Source organism: Opisthocomus hoazin, chromosome 2 (assembly GCF_030867145.1).
Source record: "Opisthocomus hoazin isolate bOpiHoa1 chromosome 2, bOpiHoa1.hap1, whole genome shotgun sequence".
Lineage (NCBI taxonomy): Eukaryota > Metazoa > Chordata > Aves > Opisthocomiformes > Opisthocomidae > Opisthocomus > Opisthocomus hoazin.
In genome coordinates this window covers 24,646,362-24,664,210 of record NC_134415.1, presented here as the reverse complement: position 1 = coordinate 24,664,210, position 17,849 = coordinate 24,646,362, and the positions used below count along the sequence as shown (strand labels likewise).

The window sequence follows — 17,849 nt, the reverse complement described above, 5'->3', positions numbered from 1 at the left end:
ATGGGAATACAGTGAGGTGTGTCTCTTGGGGCACTACTGTTTCCAGCCCTACAGGTAAGGCAGAGCAGATTTCAGTGCCCTGCACATCCTGGGTCATCGCTTCCCTTCATCCCTGTTCTACTTCTTGGCTGCCTGTTCCTCAGGTGAGGTGGGCTGAGCATTAAAAGCAGGCCTTGTCCTCTGGAGAGTTGGGGCTAATCCCTGAAGCTCTTCAGTCGTCACTGCGCTTACTAAACAAGCGCCCAAAGGGGAACCCCTGGCTAATTAAATGTCCTGTATTACCTCCTAGTTAGGAGGAGACCAGGCTAATGTCTCCAGCTGGGATGCGTGTTGAGGAGGGGAGATGAGAATGAGGTGCAGCTCCTTAAGCACCTCTGGAATCCAGGATGCCTGTTTGGGCGACTCAGTAGGACACTTCCACTTTTTTTTGTTTGCTTTGGAGTTTTTTTGTTTGGATTTTTGTTTTGTTTTATTATTTTTTATTTTTTTTTACTCTAATGACATTAGTGGAAATAGACGTTTTTAGGGTTGTTATTGCTAATTACTTTTTTGAGGCGGCAACCTGGTCTTATAATAAAGGTTCCTAATAGGTTGTTCAAGTATTGTTTCTTATTCCTCTTTTATTTTTATTTCAGAAATGATGATGTAATCTGAATCAGACCAAATGGTTATTATATAATTTCCTTCAGAAAATTGGAAAAGATTGCCAAATGAGCACTTCAGAATCCAAATTCCAATCATCTTCAGCAAACAGTGCAAACCTTTCTGTTTCAGGTGAAAGTTTTGCTTTAGCAGTCAGTAGTGTTCATAACATTAAGCACACCCCTGTTCCCATTGCAGTAAAAATGCAAATAGGCGCCTCTTCCCTACAGGAAGAATGGGGCCGTGCTGTGAAATCTGCTGGGAGCTTGGTGTTCCTAAACTCTTGCACAAAAAGCAGATGAGTATTGCAGTGAATGGCAGTGAAAAGCTCTCATCTAAGTAAGCGGTGAGAAGATTGGTGACATCGAATTGGCCTTCGCACCCCCCCACACCCCCAAATCAGCAGGACTGCCCTGAAGCAATTGCCTGTGCCCAAGCTCTGTGCTGTTCTGATGCCTGCCCCGTGCATTTACCCTCCTCTACTCTTGCTAATCTGACCCTTGTGAAGCATCTTGGGTGAGGGTGTTGAAGAGTGTGGTTGCGAGGTACGGTGGGTGGGCCGGCTGCGGCGAAGGCTTGCTGTGGGAGCGAGGGCGGGAGGCTGGGCAGGCGGGCGCTGGGAGGTCAGATCTCCTTGGCATTTGTGAAAGCGGAAAAATCTGCTGTCGCAGTTGGACTTTGTGTGCAGTGCTTTCTGTTTCTCCTGCGTGATAGCTGTGAATAGCAGAGGCTGGATGGCCGCCTTCTTGGATACCTGGCCTCCCTTTAGATTCTGCGTATTCCCAGCTTCTACCCTTTATTTTATTTAGGAAAAAAACAAAAGCAGAAAGGAGCACTTTCTCTTCAGGGGTTCAGGGGGTGCAAAATGAGGGGTTTTTCACCTTTTCTTACTCCTGTTGGACAGCTGATCCTCCTGCTCCCTCTCCCAGCCCCTCCACCCTCACATTCTCAGCCCAGAGGTCTCGTCTGCTCCATGGTCACAACAACCCCACGCAACACTACAGGCCTGGGGAGGAGTGGCTAGAAAGCTGCATGGAGGAAAAGGACCTGGGGGTGTTGGTTGACAGCCAGCTGAACATGAGCCAGCAGTGTGCCCAGGTGGCCAAGAAGGCCAATGGCTTGCAGGCTTGTATCAGGAATAGTGTGGCCAGCAGGAGTAGGGAGGTGATCGTGCCCCTGTACTCGGTGCTGGTGAGGCCGCATGGTGAGTACTGTGTTCAGTTTTGGGCCCCTCACTACAAGAAGGGCACTGAGGTGCTGGAGTGTGTCCAGAGAAGGGCAATGAGGCTGGTGAGGGGTCTGGAGAACAAGTCTTGCGAGGAGCAGCTGAGGGAGCTGGGGCTGTTTAGTCTGGAGAAGAGGAGGCTGAGGGGGGACCTTACTGCTCTCTGCAGCTACCTGAGAGGAGGCTGCAGTGAGGCAGGTGTTGGTCTCTTCTCCCAGGTAACTAGTTACGGGACAAGAGACAATGACCTGAAGTTGTGTCAGGGGAGGTTTAGATTAGATATTAGGAAAAATTTCTTTACTGCAAGAGTGGTCGGGCATTGGAACATGCTGCCCAGGGAGGTGGTTGAGTCACCATCCCTGGAGGTGTTTAAAAAACGTGTAGATGTGGCACTTTGGGATATGGTTTAGTAGGCATGGTGGTGTTGGGTGGATGATTGGACTCAATGATCTTAGAAGTCTTTTCCAACCTATGATTCTGTGATTCTATGGGGCAGTGGGTGACCAGCTGGCCGTGGGGCAGTGTGGGGCACAGCCAGTGCCCGTGGCTATGTCGGAGGGACAGGGACCTGCCATCGGGTTCTCTGGCTTCCCTTGCAGAGTGGGTCTGTCTGAGGACATACACAGTGGTGGCTTTTTGAACCCAAAAGTGTGATGGGAATAAGTTAATTGTTTCAGCATATTCCTGGTGAAGAACAAGCAGGCTCTGCTGAGGCTTCGTTTTGCTGCTTTTATCTGGCAGATAACTGAGAAATTTCCATGCAGCTGTATCAGCTTTTGGAAAACACAGCAGCTGCCACCCTGAAGTGTGCTGGCCAGATGCGTTTCACTGCCTCTTACCCACCTTTCTTCCTCCTTCTCCAAGATAATCCTACTCCGTGAGCCATATTAGATACTCTAGGATGTTCGAAACTCCCCAGCAATGACTCTGTAGGGGAGTTGACAGTACCTGGGGAACCCAGTGCAGTCATAGTGATATTTGTGTGTCTGCTGCAGTTTTGGGATAGGTCTGGCTTCAAAGGCCTGCTGTGGCTGGCTCCCTGACTTCTGGCACCTGGGGACTTGTGTTTGGGAGGATCCCTTGAATCTTGCAACAGAAAATGTTGAATAGCTTGAGGTACTGAGGTGATTTCACTGTAGTAAAATGCTTTTGTTTGCTTACTTAAAAACCTGTGGGTGTACACCTCCAATACAAACCTCAAAATGGTAGGAAAATGTAAACACAGACCCGTTTCAGATTGATTTGTATTATTTCTTCAAGCTTTGAAATCCTTACACATCTACACTATAGTTCTGAACTCAGGCAATCTAAAGCAGAATAGATTTTTCTTATTTGGAAGAACTGTAGGTAGGAAGACTCGTGTTTGAATTGTCATTCAAGGTCTTGTAAGCACAGTCATGCTGAAAAAAATAGCTTCCTTTCACCGGAAATTTAAATGTAAATTTCATGTTGAATAGACTATTTTTATTTATTTCTTTTTTAAATCAAGTATGTATGATCTCTCTCTCTCTCTCTCTCTCTCTTGTCTCAAACAGAGATTCATCCTGCAGTGAAACCCAATGTAATCAGGTCAACACCAAGCCTTCAAAGCCCAAGTGCAAAACGACTGCTTGCACCCTCCAATCACTCTTCACTGAGTATTTTGGGAAAAAGAAACTACAGCCATCATAATGGTCTTGATGGTATGTGAAGGAATATAAAAAATATTAAGTTTCTGAATGGCAAAACTTCCTGTGGACCTGAAATAACTAAGTTTTGTGACCTTTCTGTAGAGAATACAGTTTTAAGAAATTACATTAAATGAGGGGGTACAGACCAACAAAAATGTAAGATATGGATAGTGTATTCACAGCATTGATTCGTCATGCGATGAATGCTGGTGCTTATTAATTGAACATGCGTATATTAATGCCATCTTTTAAAGAAACTATTTTTATCATTTTTCTTACTAGCCCTTCACTGCTATATAAAAGGATGAGAAAGAAACATATTTGGTGGAGAAATGCAACTAATGTTTTATTTCAGTTCACGGCATTGCATTTTTATTTGAAGAAATATTTTGCAAGACATTTTGAATTACTCTGTGCTAAATTGCTTGATATACAGCTTAATTGTTAAATACTGGACCTGCTAGTTTACAACCAATCTCTTTGCTAGTATGTGAATTCTAAACACAGCTTCATCTGGATTGTCAACAATGTGACTGGTAATAGAGACAAGATAGCTTTTGGTATCTTGCGTCCCAAGACCATGTTACAGAGTCAGTTAAAATAAAAATGAAGTGGTCCTGGCAAGAAGGACTGGTAGGTGCTGCTTAGAAAGAGACTTGTCCCTGCATTTATGGCACTTTCAGAGGAGGAAGGAGAGGGGTGTCACAGGGGCACAGGGAGAGGCTTTTCCAGTACGCTGTGCAGCATCAGAGGTGATCTTTCAGCCCAGTCTATCCAGCCCCACTTCATTACGGGACAATGCAAATGGTGATCAGATATGATGCTGTGCAAAAAACTGATGGAAATTTGTGGGTAAGGCTAACTTTTCTCAAATAATTGTTTTTTATTCTGAAAAGTGACTGTGTATTACTGATTTTTTTTTTTTTTTTTCAATTATTACCAAAAAGAAAGATGTTCAACTGGAACTGTGAGCAGTTTTACCTCATGTCCAAATAAGAGGAGAATCCTGCAGGATATAATTTGTTTGCACTGAAAAGAAATGCATGTGTTTTCTGAACTCTCTTTTTGTGAGACATAACTACTGTAAGATATTAGCTTATTTTTTTTCTAATTGAATAAGGTTGTTGAGATTAGAAATCTGAGAAGAAGTCAGGCTATGAAATAGACGGTTCAGAACATGATCTGCACAAAAGAGGTGACTTGTCTGTTTTCATGCTTCACCGAATAGGTCGAGATAGAAATAAAAGGGACTCTCTTTTTAGGCAACCTAATAGAAATAGTATTCCAAATACAGGAAGAAAAACTTGATCCGTTATCCATCATCTTCCCATAATGATCATGCTTTGCTTTTCTGTCATTGCCAACACTACTTGTATCTTGAAGTGATAATATCTACTGTACATGTAATAATACCTAGATAGAAATCAATACATACTTTGACAAAAAGTGGATATTTAGTATACAGAGAAGTGAGAATCATGTTGCTCAGGGTGCAAACAGCCATTACACCGTAGGCAAATAACAAGCATGGCAACACAAGCTATTCAGTGGACCAAGATGCCAACTGTGTGTCTTGTACTTGGAAGAAAAGATGATGCCATTGATCGGCATAGCCGTAAATGCTGGATTTCCGCTGCGACTTTTGAGTCTGCAGGGATGGTCTGGTAGTTACTGCATGGGACTCTGAACAAAGGCTGCTTGCCCCCTGCCCATGCTGGCCGTTAGACTGGACTCTCCATATGAGCTTTGAGTGATGAATGACTTTCACCTGGAAATAAAGATGATGTTACACTTCTACTGCAGAGAAGGCTGTAGCAAAAAGTTCAAGGTAAATATTACTATGATGATGTCCCTATAAGGAGGCATACTTTGAAGTCTTTAAAATTTTTCTTCTACTTTGTATGGACGTTCTCTTCAAAGTTAAGAGTTTGTAAAACCAGTCATTAGCCACACTGATTGGTTTGTATCAAAAAGTCAGCTAACTGTGTTAAGGCAATTTGCACAAAATAACAGCAAATTTGAAAAATTAGTATTGAGAACTGTAAGTCATTGGTTTAGGAGATTGTTATTTATGCTTATCTATTTTCTGTGAAAACATAACTGAACTGGAAAGCATATATCCTAAATAACTGAAAACTGTATTTTGTTAATGTAAAAATGGCTGATTTGGTTCTTATCCTAGCCTCTCTTTAATTAAAAGCCTGCAAAGTGTAAATAAAATGCAAAGGAAAACAAAACTCTCTAAAGCAGTTAAACCAGTAGTAATGATTCTCAACAGCACAGGTCCTCTTCCTTTTGACTTAAAAACAATTACCTTTAATATTTACCATTTAACCCCTTCTCTGGTTATTGGTAAATATCAGATATGTTTTGGGGGCTGTAATGTACCCAACTTCTCTTCAGTACACAGCAAAAACTCGTGACTAGATCAGCTTGGGAAATGATGGTTTCTGTGGAATTGCACTGACAACGGTGTACTGTCTGTGCAGTGAGAGGTTTCTCCAGCCTCCAGAGTTTTTGCTTTGCTATAAATATACTAAAAAGCTTTTTTGGTTCCAAAATACTATCGCTTGTTGCTGGGTTTATTGCATTGTATCAATTAACAGTATTGAGAAAGCCAGCTTTGGAGATGATGATATATTCTGTCTTTTGGTGCATGCTTTGATGAAATGAGCAAACAAAAATGAGCACAGTGGGCTTATATCTTATCTCCTGCTGTTTTCGTAATCTTGATGTTAGTGACACAGAAGTGGCTGCATGTTCAGGTTTGCTTTTTTCCAACAGCATTAGAAATTTGTTGTAAAGAATCCATATGAATACGTTTACTGAAGATACACAATAATTTACAGCATTCAAATAAATGTCATGAAGCTTGTGTAAATATAGATGGGCATATCTAAAGTAGGTCTTACTGCCTAGGTGAGTTGAGTTCTGTCTTTTGACAGAATTTGTTATTAACAAAATATTAAGTATTGTCTCAGAAATAAAGCAATGTAATATGGAAATGGCACTTCTTTATGCCTGTGTTGGGAGCTGGGGGAGATGATGAGAAACAACATTAGTATCTGGTTTAATGCTTTTAAGAGTAATAAATAAGAACATGATTAGCATTTCTTAGGGAAGTCTGACGTTGGCTGCAGTCTTGATTTTGGCCAGTGTGGCATGGGTTTCCTTTCATTTTTCTGCAGATCCACCTCCAACAGGAGTTTGGTGCAACTGATAGGGATGAGGGAGCCTGTAATTTCTGACTACTATTGCTCAGTCTTTATCGAGAATGATGGAGGAGTACATTTATCTCTTCATAAATGGTGGGCTTTGTGCCCTGATATCTTGCTGTTAACTGATCTGAGTGTCAGTCACTGGTGGTTGAGAGATGTAGTTGTATGCATGAATCCATGTATAAGGCATAGACCTAAATGGAACTGCACTGCTTAAGCATTGCATAATTTTAACTAGATAGGAGGTCTTGTAGCTGTGTCCTTGCTTGTAGCAGAAAGACTTTTTCTGAATGGTCTTAGAAAAGTGTTTTTCCTTTTATTTTCAAACAGCAGCAAATCTTGCATTCTGTAGGATGGAGTGGGAAATGCCAGAAAGCTTTTTTCCATTCTAGAAAAATAAGCACCGTGCTTTGGGGAGGTTTTGTGTAATATGCATGCTGGTGCTTTAAACTATTCTGAGATGCAGAATTTCCATTGCTGCTGAAAAGAAAGTCGACACAAGATACTTAAATGGTTCTTAGCAATGAAGACAGTCTCTTTCAAATGGGAAAACTCTGTCTTCAGAAGATCATGATGTTGCAGAATATCAGGAGTATGCAGGCTTATGACTGGAGTTGACGATGGGAAGATTTAGGTGTGACTGTAAAGTGCTTTGTAGATATTTTGAATCTGATCTTTAAATTACAGCGTCTGAAATTATTCCATGCAATTACTTTCACCCACAAGCTACTTAACTGTGAGCAACAGTACATCCAAGCAGTCAAGTTTCACGTCAGGCTATTGTTTTGGCAGGGTGAGTAACGGTAATTTTCCATATAATATTTGGAAAGATCAGGTAAAGATATTTTACAGAAGTATAATCTCTGTCAACTGGCAGGCATTTCCTTACTTTTACGTGCATCAGAACCAGAATAGCCAAAGGGTGCCCCAGATACTAACGTCACTAATGAGATGCAGAAATCAGTCAGTGCATGTTGATACTGTTTTCATGACTTGTGGGCAGAAATAAGAGAACCAGTTGTTGATAGCTGAAGAGACTTTAATCAACAGCCCCGATCCTCCTTCTCTCTTCCTCTTGCCAGATCTTTAATGCTGTGTTTCAGGCTGAGATGTCCTGGTGCCTTCAAGAGGATTCTTTCAACAGTCAAATTTCTGTTCCTGAGTGTACTGAAGTATGCAGCCGTATTGAAGAATGAGACAGTAAATTTTGGGTCCGTTTTCCTAGGAACCTGCACGTCTCTGCCACAGCAAGATGAGACAGTGACATGAGCAATTGGCAAAGGGAGAAAGACCTCAAAAAAAATGTACCTTTTCTCTTAGATGCTATTTTGGTCAATCCTTATCTCTCTGCTTATGACTAATAGTATTGGCTATTGAGGACATAAGCAAGGAAGAAAGGCTCATATTTCACTCCTATTCTTCCATGGGGAATTTGAGACTCTCTTTGACAAACACATGAAAATATAAGCAGCCTAACTGACAGGCAGGGAAACTTGAGACTTTCCTGCCCCAAATTTTCTTGAAACAGAGAAAACAATTCTACTATGTGCTTCATCATAATTAACTTCACATAACCCTATGTGAAAGTATATTAGAAGGAAGAAGTTTTCACTGTAGGATGGAATTTAGCAGCAGAGGGAGTTGTTTTTTCTCAAAGGTGTCCAATCGTTACACTATTTTTTGGTGGAGATGGAGATGTTCTACTGCAGTGGCTGGCTACCAGCATGGAATGTATATAAAAAAAAATAAAATCTGGTGATCTGTTACTTTAAAAAATAAAACTTTAAATTTTCTCTTACATGTTAATAAACTATAAACCTACCTAAATTGTTATAAACCTCATTTTGCCGTTACCAATGACTTCCAACTGAAAGGGCAGAAATGAGATGTGATAAACAAGCTGCTATATGAATGCACTTTTGCCATTTCTTCCATGCTGAAACACAAAGTGGGATTAATGTTGAATTGTACATACCCACTTTTCCCAAAAGTGAGAAATGAAAGTTATATATTGTTCCACAGTCAGTTTTTCCTCTGAAATTTGCTTTGGGCGTGTATTCTAGCTTTGGTCCTTGGTATAGCCAGCAAATGTTTTGAAATACTTGGCTACAGATCTCTTACTGAAATGTGTGCACTGATAATGAAGGAAATGTGAGCGTGGAAAGTAGATCTCTCTGGAAAAACCGACGCTGTGTTACTGTCATTTCCTGGAGAAGCAGAGGGCTGTTAAAAAGGTGTTTATGACTCTTGGTTACTTCCCAACATAGATTGCTCACAGCATTTATTTATGTCATGGTATGCAATGCTTTATGGTAAGAGCCTTGTTATGCATAGTTCTATACAAAGTCATTAAAGCCATCTCTGACCCTCAAGAGATTAACCTAAGAACCTTTTTACCTTTGATTTTTGCAGCTTGCACAAGAGTAGCCAATTTCTGTCTATTTTCACTGTCCAATTGGAAGCAATCTTTTTAAATATTCACTAGAAAACTTGAATGCTCTAAAGCTTGCATTTCTATGGTCAGTATATTCACTTTTTTTGCAGAGGTACAAATTATGATAGTGGAGATGATGAACTAGTGACAACTTTCGGAGTCCAAATTATCTACCTGGAAAATGACACAGGCCTTGATTATCTCAGGGTGTTACTGCTGATGTTGTCAATCATTGGCAGAACTAAGCTACTGCATCTCATGTTTGCATGTCTCCAGCCACTTTTTTTTTCTGTTTGAATTTTTGTATTATAAAACAATGTTTTTCCTTCAGCTGAAGGAACAGTGGAGTGGATGGTTCCTCCCTCCTCACTTTGGTCTTCATTCCTCCAACCCCAGTGATGCAAATGACATTGTGACTTAACACAAAAAATAATCAACTAGGAGGAAAATATTTTTGTCCAAAAAGTAGAAGACAAATATCTTCTTTCCCCCCCCAGAATATCTTAAATTTCAGAAAACAATTTATTGTGCAATGATAAATGTGCAGTCATCACTTGCCTACGTTTAATTCACATTTCAATTGTTTCCCAAATATTCGAGGTTCTTGATTACCCCTAAAAGAAGAGTCTTCCATTATGTGTCTGAAGACTGCTCAAACTCTCAAACTGCAGAATATTTTTTCAGTGGGTAAAAGTAAGCAGTGTGATTTCTCTATGATGAATTTGGTCACAGGAGGCCTTGGGAGGAGCAAAATCATTTCTGCAAACCCATGTTTCCTTGAATTTCCTCTGAGAAAGAACTTTTATGAAGTGTTGCCATAGCATAGCACCATGTTGTGGGTTTTTTAGATATAGACAGTGATTGCTTTTGTTTTGCCAAAGTCAAAACACAATTTCCATTCAACCGTAGTTCTCAGGCTTACTGAATCTTGTGAAATGTGAGTTATTTCCAAGGGTACAGGTATACTAGAAATTGAATAGGGGATTTTTTTTTTCTTTGCTTTTATTTCCTGTCTGTCAAAAATATGTCTTTGGATTTGTAAGGCTGCTTTGCCTACGTGTGATTCACAAAAAGCACAAAACTAGAACCACATTCATGCTTTGATGCACCGTTTTGAGTGTGCCAGACATCACTTACATTTTGTTCTACTAAGGAAACGAATGCTTATGAAAAGATTATAGCATTGTATCTCTGTTTTTGCCACTGTAACGCATGCTTCTGATAACTCTGATAACAGCAGGGGTTAGAAAGAGCAAGCTACGTGGGATTGCAGATGGAGGAAAGCGCACTTAACGGTGAACTGGCCCATTTTTGCTGCTGAATCAGTGTTTCTCTTTTTATATGCAGGTAATGTGTAGGCATGAAATTGCAGTAACACTGGCTTTTCTAAGTGGCAGAATAAAGCAGCTCTTAAAGCAGCAAACAGTAAGAACACCACTATAATTAAGTTAGCATTTAAAACGCAACGCAGATAACCAGAACTTCATTCCTGGCATCGCTACTTTCGCCTAGTATTATTTTAAAGAATTAAAGTTGCAGAAGGACAATCCTGTCTGTTGGATAACCGGATTAGCAGCGTATTACCGCATGAATTACGTATTCTGGATTCGGGATCTGGAGTTCGTACTTCAAGTGCTTCTATGTATGATTACTGTCAAGCAGGTTGATTATTTTTTGTGAGCTATGATTGCAGAGCAATAGTTCTTAACAATTTTCATATATAATGCAATAGGGAAGGCACCTTCAGAAAGTGCTTAGACAGTGTAACTGGAAAGATCCTGCATCTGGGGAAAATGCTTTGTGATGATTTTGTATTTTTTTGTGCTTTTTGCTTTTCTCGTCTGTATATTGTTTCTCCGGTGTTTCAAATTTCTGTCTTGGGAGACTAAGGGTCTTCCTCAAATTAAGTCAAACTCATTCTTAGTTTGATTGTAAGATAGAGAGAGAGAGATATACATATTTTTTTTAATAATACTTCTGAAGTAACACTTAATGTCACTTGTTCCACTGCCACAAACTGGTAGGAATAAAACAATTATTTTGGATACTTAAAATATGCATAACCTGAGTTAAGAAGAAATAACGAAACAGTCTTCCTCCCTCAGCTTATTTCAGAACGTGGTCCATTGTGAGTGAAAAGGTTCTTTGAAGTCTCATGCAGCGCTATAAGCTGTGTTACTAGGATTAAGCACCTCTGCTACTGCATGTGTGCCTTTATTTTCGACATGTCTAGATGACATTATCTTGAAGCGTGTTTATTCTGGAAGGTTTAGAAAAGGACACCTTTCCCCCACTGGTATTCCTCATGACCCTGTTAAAATAAAAGAGAAAGATGAGTATCAGATAAGCAAGTTTCCTATCAGGAGAACTAAAGAATAGCACATATAGCACACGAACAACTGGAAAAGGACTGGAGTGTTATAAAGGATGTAGCTTCTGTCCTGGTTGGAAGAACCCTTAAGGGGGAAAAAAAAATGTTGCTGGGGAATAATCTATAAACTTGAAATAGTTCTGTAGCTGGCACCATCCCTTAGCAGTGGACTTTTCCTGATTTAGCCTTAAACGGGTTTACAGTGGGAAATTTTATAGTCTCCTGGTGCCTGTAAACAGGGAGGAACACTTGATTCATCAGTGTGGTTGGTAAAACAACTTTTAATGTTAGGAAATATCTTTTTACAACTAACTCATTTCTATGTGAGTTTGAATAAATATGTTGTAGAGAGAGCATATGAGTGTCTTAGGTGGTTTCTGCCATCGATGCATCAATTTCTCCACAATGATCAACTTCTCAACATCCTGTCAGTACTGAAGTCACATTTACTGTAATTTACTCACATCAGATCACCAAAACGCATTGTTGGTGATGTTGTCTGACCGTGTCTGTTTAACGTGGAGTACTCTACGAGCACTTCATTGGCCATAAGGGGAGAATCATTCTGTGTCCTGGAGTTTCCTTTCTACTGAAGTGCAAGTACGGATTATTGCCTTGCACAAAACCATTTGCTATAAGAACTCATTTATAAACCAAGTGTCCACTGGTGCCAGTTTCACTGAAATTCCAACCTAATTAAATAAATTCCTGAAGACATTCTAAAACGTGGCAGATAAAAGTGAAAATCCAAAGTTTTGGTTTCTGTTCTGTTGAACACCAAGACATTTGTGGTTTTTAAATAAGCTCTGTTGCCCTCAAGCCGCACTGGAGGTTGCATGGGTGTGCAGACATTTGTAAAACATGCCTTTTTGAATGCTGCATGACTGCCTTTGTAAGTGGAAGCAACGGCTTTCTTCCTTAGTTGCCTTACTTGAAAGCAAAGTTTTCCAGATTATTGGCTGGTGTGTGCTCATGCATAAACGTTGGTCAGAATCCTGCCAAATCAGGGTGTAGTTATTTTCTAGAAGAAACCAGTCTCCTCGGTGCTAAAATATGAATATTTGGAGTGATAAAATCTGAATATTTGGGTATCAGAGTATGTAAGAGCATAAACTGTAACAACGGCACTTTAATTAGTAGTGTTTGCTAGATCCTAGAATCTTTTGACTATGTCTACCTGTTAAACAGTTCTTTCCCTAGCTTTTTATTTATGGATATACTCAGGTTTTTCTAAAAGATGTTTGGCAACTTAGATGATATTTCAGTATCTACAGCAATAAAAGCTCAGAAAAAGGTATGCAAAAAAAAATTAGTGTTTTTATTATATAATATAACATGAGGATATTACTTGACAAATATAACAGACCTTTCTTCACTTCTTTGCTTGGTTTTATTAATAGGTTATTGATATGGTAATATCCTGGAGTTAACAGCTGTTGGCATTGCATTAAGAGTGTCTGTGAAGTATTCTTCAAAAAATACACTGTTCAACAGCCTCCAGGTACATTCAGCTGTTCCTCAGCTCTCTATCAGGAGTTAATTCTCTCTTTCACTCAGTTGTCTGCAGAATTGAGTGGGGAGAGGGGGACTGAGTATTTTGGGACAATCATGGCTAAGCATAATTTTTATAGATTTGGCATATAAATCTGTGCCAAAAGCATAGCACCTCTGACTAAGAGTGAAGATTTTATTACTGTAGTGTCTGAGCGCAAGTGTGGATTTTTGTTTGGTTTTTTTGCTCTTTTTGAAGGTGACTGAAAGTGCTGTGTAATGTATCTTCTCTATATTTCAGGAGAGAAGCCGCCCCATCCTTTTTGTTTAATCTGATAACTCTGCTTAAGTTGAGGATTCCTCAGGAAATGCAGTTGTGCTCTTGGAAATAGATTGTAGGGTTGTTGTTTGTTTTTGTTTTATTTCTGGGTAGTTGGGCGTGTAAACAGAAGTCGTTGTCTCAAGAGTTATTCGGGTAGTTATACCTGCATGAATGCAGTCTCTGGGTTTTTGCAGGAACATCCAGGTCCTGGAATGTTCACTGCAATGTCAAAATAATAAATAAACTTGTAATAACAAAAATAACTTTACTGTGAAGATAAAGATTGGAACAGATTGTGGAGTGCTTCACTCTACTATGATCTTCTCTTACTTTAACAGTGCCAAATATATTCAGGTATCAGGAAACAGTAGACTGTCATAGTATTTAATTTTTATACTCTCAGTTTAAAATTTGCCTGGAGGACTGGTGACCTAAATATATTTTTATATACGATAATTTTTGGTGAAGAAAAAAAAAAGAGATGAAAAGGGGACTGGGAGAGGAACTCACAACTAAAATATCATGTATATACTCTTCATTGGATAAAGGACTGGCTGAATGGCCAAGCACAGAGAGTGGTGGTGAATGGAGTTAAATCCAGCTGGTGGCCAGTCATGAGTGGTGTTCCCCAGGGCTCAGTTTTGGGTCTGGTCTTATTTAACATCTTTATAAATGATCTGGATGAGGGGATTGAGTGTTCCCTCAGTAAGTCTGCAGATGACTCCAAGTTGGGTGGGAATGTTGATCTGCTCGAGAGTGGGAAGGCTCTGAAGAGGGGTCTGGACAGACTGGATCGATGGGCTGAGGACAACTGTATGAGGTTCAACAAGGCCAAATGCTGGGTCCTGCACTTCAGTCACAACAACCCCATGCAACGCTGCAGGCTTGGGGAGGAGTGGCTGGAGAGCTGCCTGATGGAAAAGGACCTTGGGGTGTTGGTCGACAGCCGGCTGAACATGAGCCAGCAGTGTGCCCAGGTGGCCGAGAAGGCCAACAGCGTCCTGGCTTTTATCAGGAATAGCGTGGCCAGCAGGAGCAGGGAGGTGATCATCCCCCTGTACTCGGCACTGGTGAGGCCACACCTGGAGTCCTGTGTTCAGTTTTGGGCCCCTCACTACAAGAAGGACATGGAGTTGCTGGAGTGTGTCCAGAGAAGGGCAACGAGGCTGTTGAGGGGTCTAGAGAACAAGTGTTGTGAGGAGCGGCTGAGGGAGCTGGGGTTGTTTAGTCTGGAGAAGAGGAGGCTGAGGGGAGACCTTATCACTCTTTATAACTACCTGAGAGGAGTTTGTAGTGAGGCAGGTGCTGGTCTCTTCTCCCAGGTAACTAGCGTCAGGACGAGAGGCAATGGCCTCAAGTTGCGTCAGGGGAGGTTTAGATTGGGTATTAGAAAAAATTTCTTTACTGCAAGATTGGTCGGGCATTGGAACATGCTGCCCAGGGAGGTGGTGGAGTCACCATCCCTGGAGGTATTCAGAAAACATGTAGATGTGGCACTTTGGGATATGGTTTAGTAGGCATGGTGGTGTTGGGTGGGTGGTTGGATTTGACGATCTTACAGGTCTTTTCCAACCTTAATGATTTTATGATTCTATGACTGACTCCTGATTTATGACATAGGAGAGAATAATTAAGATTTCTGGATGTTACACTTCTCAATACACTTTGTAAATTTCAAACTTGGAATCCATCTCAAAATTTTCAGAAAGAGAATTGTCTAGTTTTATAAAGCTTTTGCAAATGGGTATAGTAATTGAATTCTGCTAATGCTATTTGTATTTTTTTCTGCAGAGCTTATCCTCCGTGTTAAATGATGCCATATATTAAAAGCAAAATGAAAAAAACCACTTCTTGAAACATGAGTTAGTTCCATTTTTATATTTTCTTGCAGAAGAGGGCAACTAAGCAAAGAGAATGAGTGCAGTTAACAGCATACTGTAGTGGGCTGTATATTTTCAGGACCAGTGATGATTGTCATGATCGTTTCATGAGAAAAGTTTCCAGTCTCTGCTTTTTTGATATGTTTGTTGTTGTAGCTGAACAGTAGTATCTTAGTCTTCAGGGTGAACATCAGAAAATAGAGCTTTTCTGGATAAAGACAGTACTCTAATGCTCTGTCGTTCTTTCATTTTCCAGAATCATCCAGCCATATGACAAGAACAATACTGGTAAGTATAAACAAGTTTATAGGTATCAATCTATCTACAGATATGATTATTCATTTGAAAACAAAGTTGGTACAGTAGGATCCTAAGCATGCTTTCTTGTAAAGTCCAGTATAACTCTAGAGATAAAATAAGTCTGCCATCGTATTTCATGGGAAGTCTTGGAAAAAATGTGAGGTTGAATAGCTTAAGAAGTAGCAGTGCTGTCAGTTTGAATAGGTGAAAAATCCAGTTACAATTCTGTGTGTTATATGTGTAAGTGATTTTTTGATTATGTGAAATTAATGTTGATAAAATCTGTTGCATTTTGTGTGCATCCCATGTGTCAGCGCACATTTGAAATTCAAAACGTCAGCTGAGTAATTTCTTGCATCATATTCCTGAGGCTGGTTTCTGACTTGACCTTGAGTTTGATACTTTGGGTTCCAGAAACAGAGAAGTGTTTAAACGGACAGATACATCTTCAAAAATGAGATTTAAAAACTTTTATGCGGAACATTGTCGTGGATTTAGTGTCTGTCTTGGATTTTTATAGGGTGAGAAATTTTATCAGTCTCTTCTGTTGCGAACTCCTAATAAACGTTAGATAAGGACTGAGCAATAATTCACATAAATAAAATCTTTCTCTGACTGGGAATGGTTCCTCCTATCTTGTAGATATTTGGGGAAGGGTTTTCCGCTTGTGGAAAAAGACCAATTTTTGAGGTGAATTTTGAAATTTTAGAAGAAAACCCAACAAAACATGATGTGAGCTGTTTTTTTCTCATTCCTACAGTTTTCAGGATGTACCTTCAAGTTTATTACCTCTTCTGTACATACAGCATTTGTGGGACATGTAAATTCCCACACAGAAACTTGATTCAACAGGGCACAAAGGGTAAATTTAGTTAATTGCCTTTATCATTAGTAGTCATTAATAATCCAGTGCAAATGGATAATAAATAGGTAAGGACTGCAGATCACATAATTTCAAAATAGTAGAGGTGTCTGGAAAAAGTGATGTTTTCTGCTGCAGGTGATATAATCCTTGTTTGTCATGAATTTGGTTTAAATAGATCTATTTCAAAGTAAGATGCTTAGAGTTATTTAACTGTATTCCTCTGCTGTAAAACTTTGGATGGGATTAAAATTTTTTTTCAATATTTCTTTCCAATTCTACATTGGTGTCAGGAAAAGAGCTAGAGGTTAATGCTGAAGCAGGTAAAAACTTCATTCTTTATTTACCCTTATTTTTTCCCTATTAATTTTACTCTGAAGAGAACACATTTTGTCAGCCTTTTTCCATTAATGTATCAAAACTGCTCTAAAATCTCACCCCCAAAAAATGTGGTTTTTGCCTATATGTCCTCACATCAAAACAAGGCCAAACTTTAAAGGGATAAGAGAAAGGTTTTTAAATAACTTGTGTTCTCGAGGTTCCTGTGTTGTGAACCTCTCCAGACCTCTCTGCTGACAACTTCGACCACTCAGACTAATGTTCTGCAGTCAGTGTGCAGTAATTGTCCATTGCACTGAAATAAAAGTACAATTAAATATAAATACTCTTTTTAGCGTGAAAAGGTTATAACAGTATGTCCACTCTTCTCTGCAACTAAAGGATAACTAAATCTGTAATGGAAAATTTCTTACTCTCCAATGAGTGGGTAGAATATGTCAGTAAAGCTGGAAAATATACTGTTCCTTGTGTTAGAAACAGTATGAGATTATCTATTCAGTGCAGACACAGTAAAGCAATACTCCTCAGTTCCATTTTTGAATGACTACTGCAATAAATAATTACTCTGAAATAAAGTCCCCCTTTTCTGACTGATTATGGTTAATATTGTAACAGACAAAAACTTAAAGCATATGTTTAGTCAATCAGAATGTGAGAGGTATAGCAGCAAATCTGTGTACTGCCTTGGATGCTTTGAGATAAAAAAGCTTTTGTCTTTGCAAGGCAAAGTACTTGCAGTCCTTTTAAGTTGCATTTATAGGTGGTGAAATTACGTAAGTCATTAAACCTCATCTTGTCTCTGAAGATTCAGATTTATGTTAAAATCAAAGCCAATGAGGAATAGAGCATACTTTGCTATGGAAAAAAAAAAGCAGTTTTTCTGAGAATATTACAAGAATTCTTCATCTGTATGTAAATACAGTGATGGCCTCCTATTTTTTGTTTCAGATTCTTGTTCGTAAAAAAAAAAAATCCTTGAAAATTTTTAAGGGTTTGGGAAGGGGGGAAGGGGATCTTCTGTGTTTTAACTATAAAACTAATTTCCTCTTATTCTGTGGTTAGACATCTGAGTTAGTTTTTCATCACTGATTTACT

General features: G+C 39.6%; 1 protein-coding gene across 4 annotated transcripts in view; it reads left to right on the top strand.

Moving 5' to 3' along the window:
• The window catches only part of MTA3 (metastasis associated 1 family member 3), a 149,434-nt gene that overhangs the window by 106,219 nt on the left and 25,366 nt on the right, over positions 1 to 17,849 (top strand). For all 4 annotated transcript variants that reach the window (XM_075412897.1, XM_075412900.1, XM_075412898.1 and 1 more), the window contains exons 16-17: positions 3,403 to 3,549; positions 15,510 to 15,541. In XM_075412897.1, the coding sequence (XP_075269012.1) occupies positions 3,403 to 3,549; positions 15,510 to 15,541 (179 nt within the window). The remainder of the gene's footprint in view (positions 1 to 3,402; positions 3,550 to 15,509; positions 15,542 to 17,849) is intronic.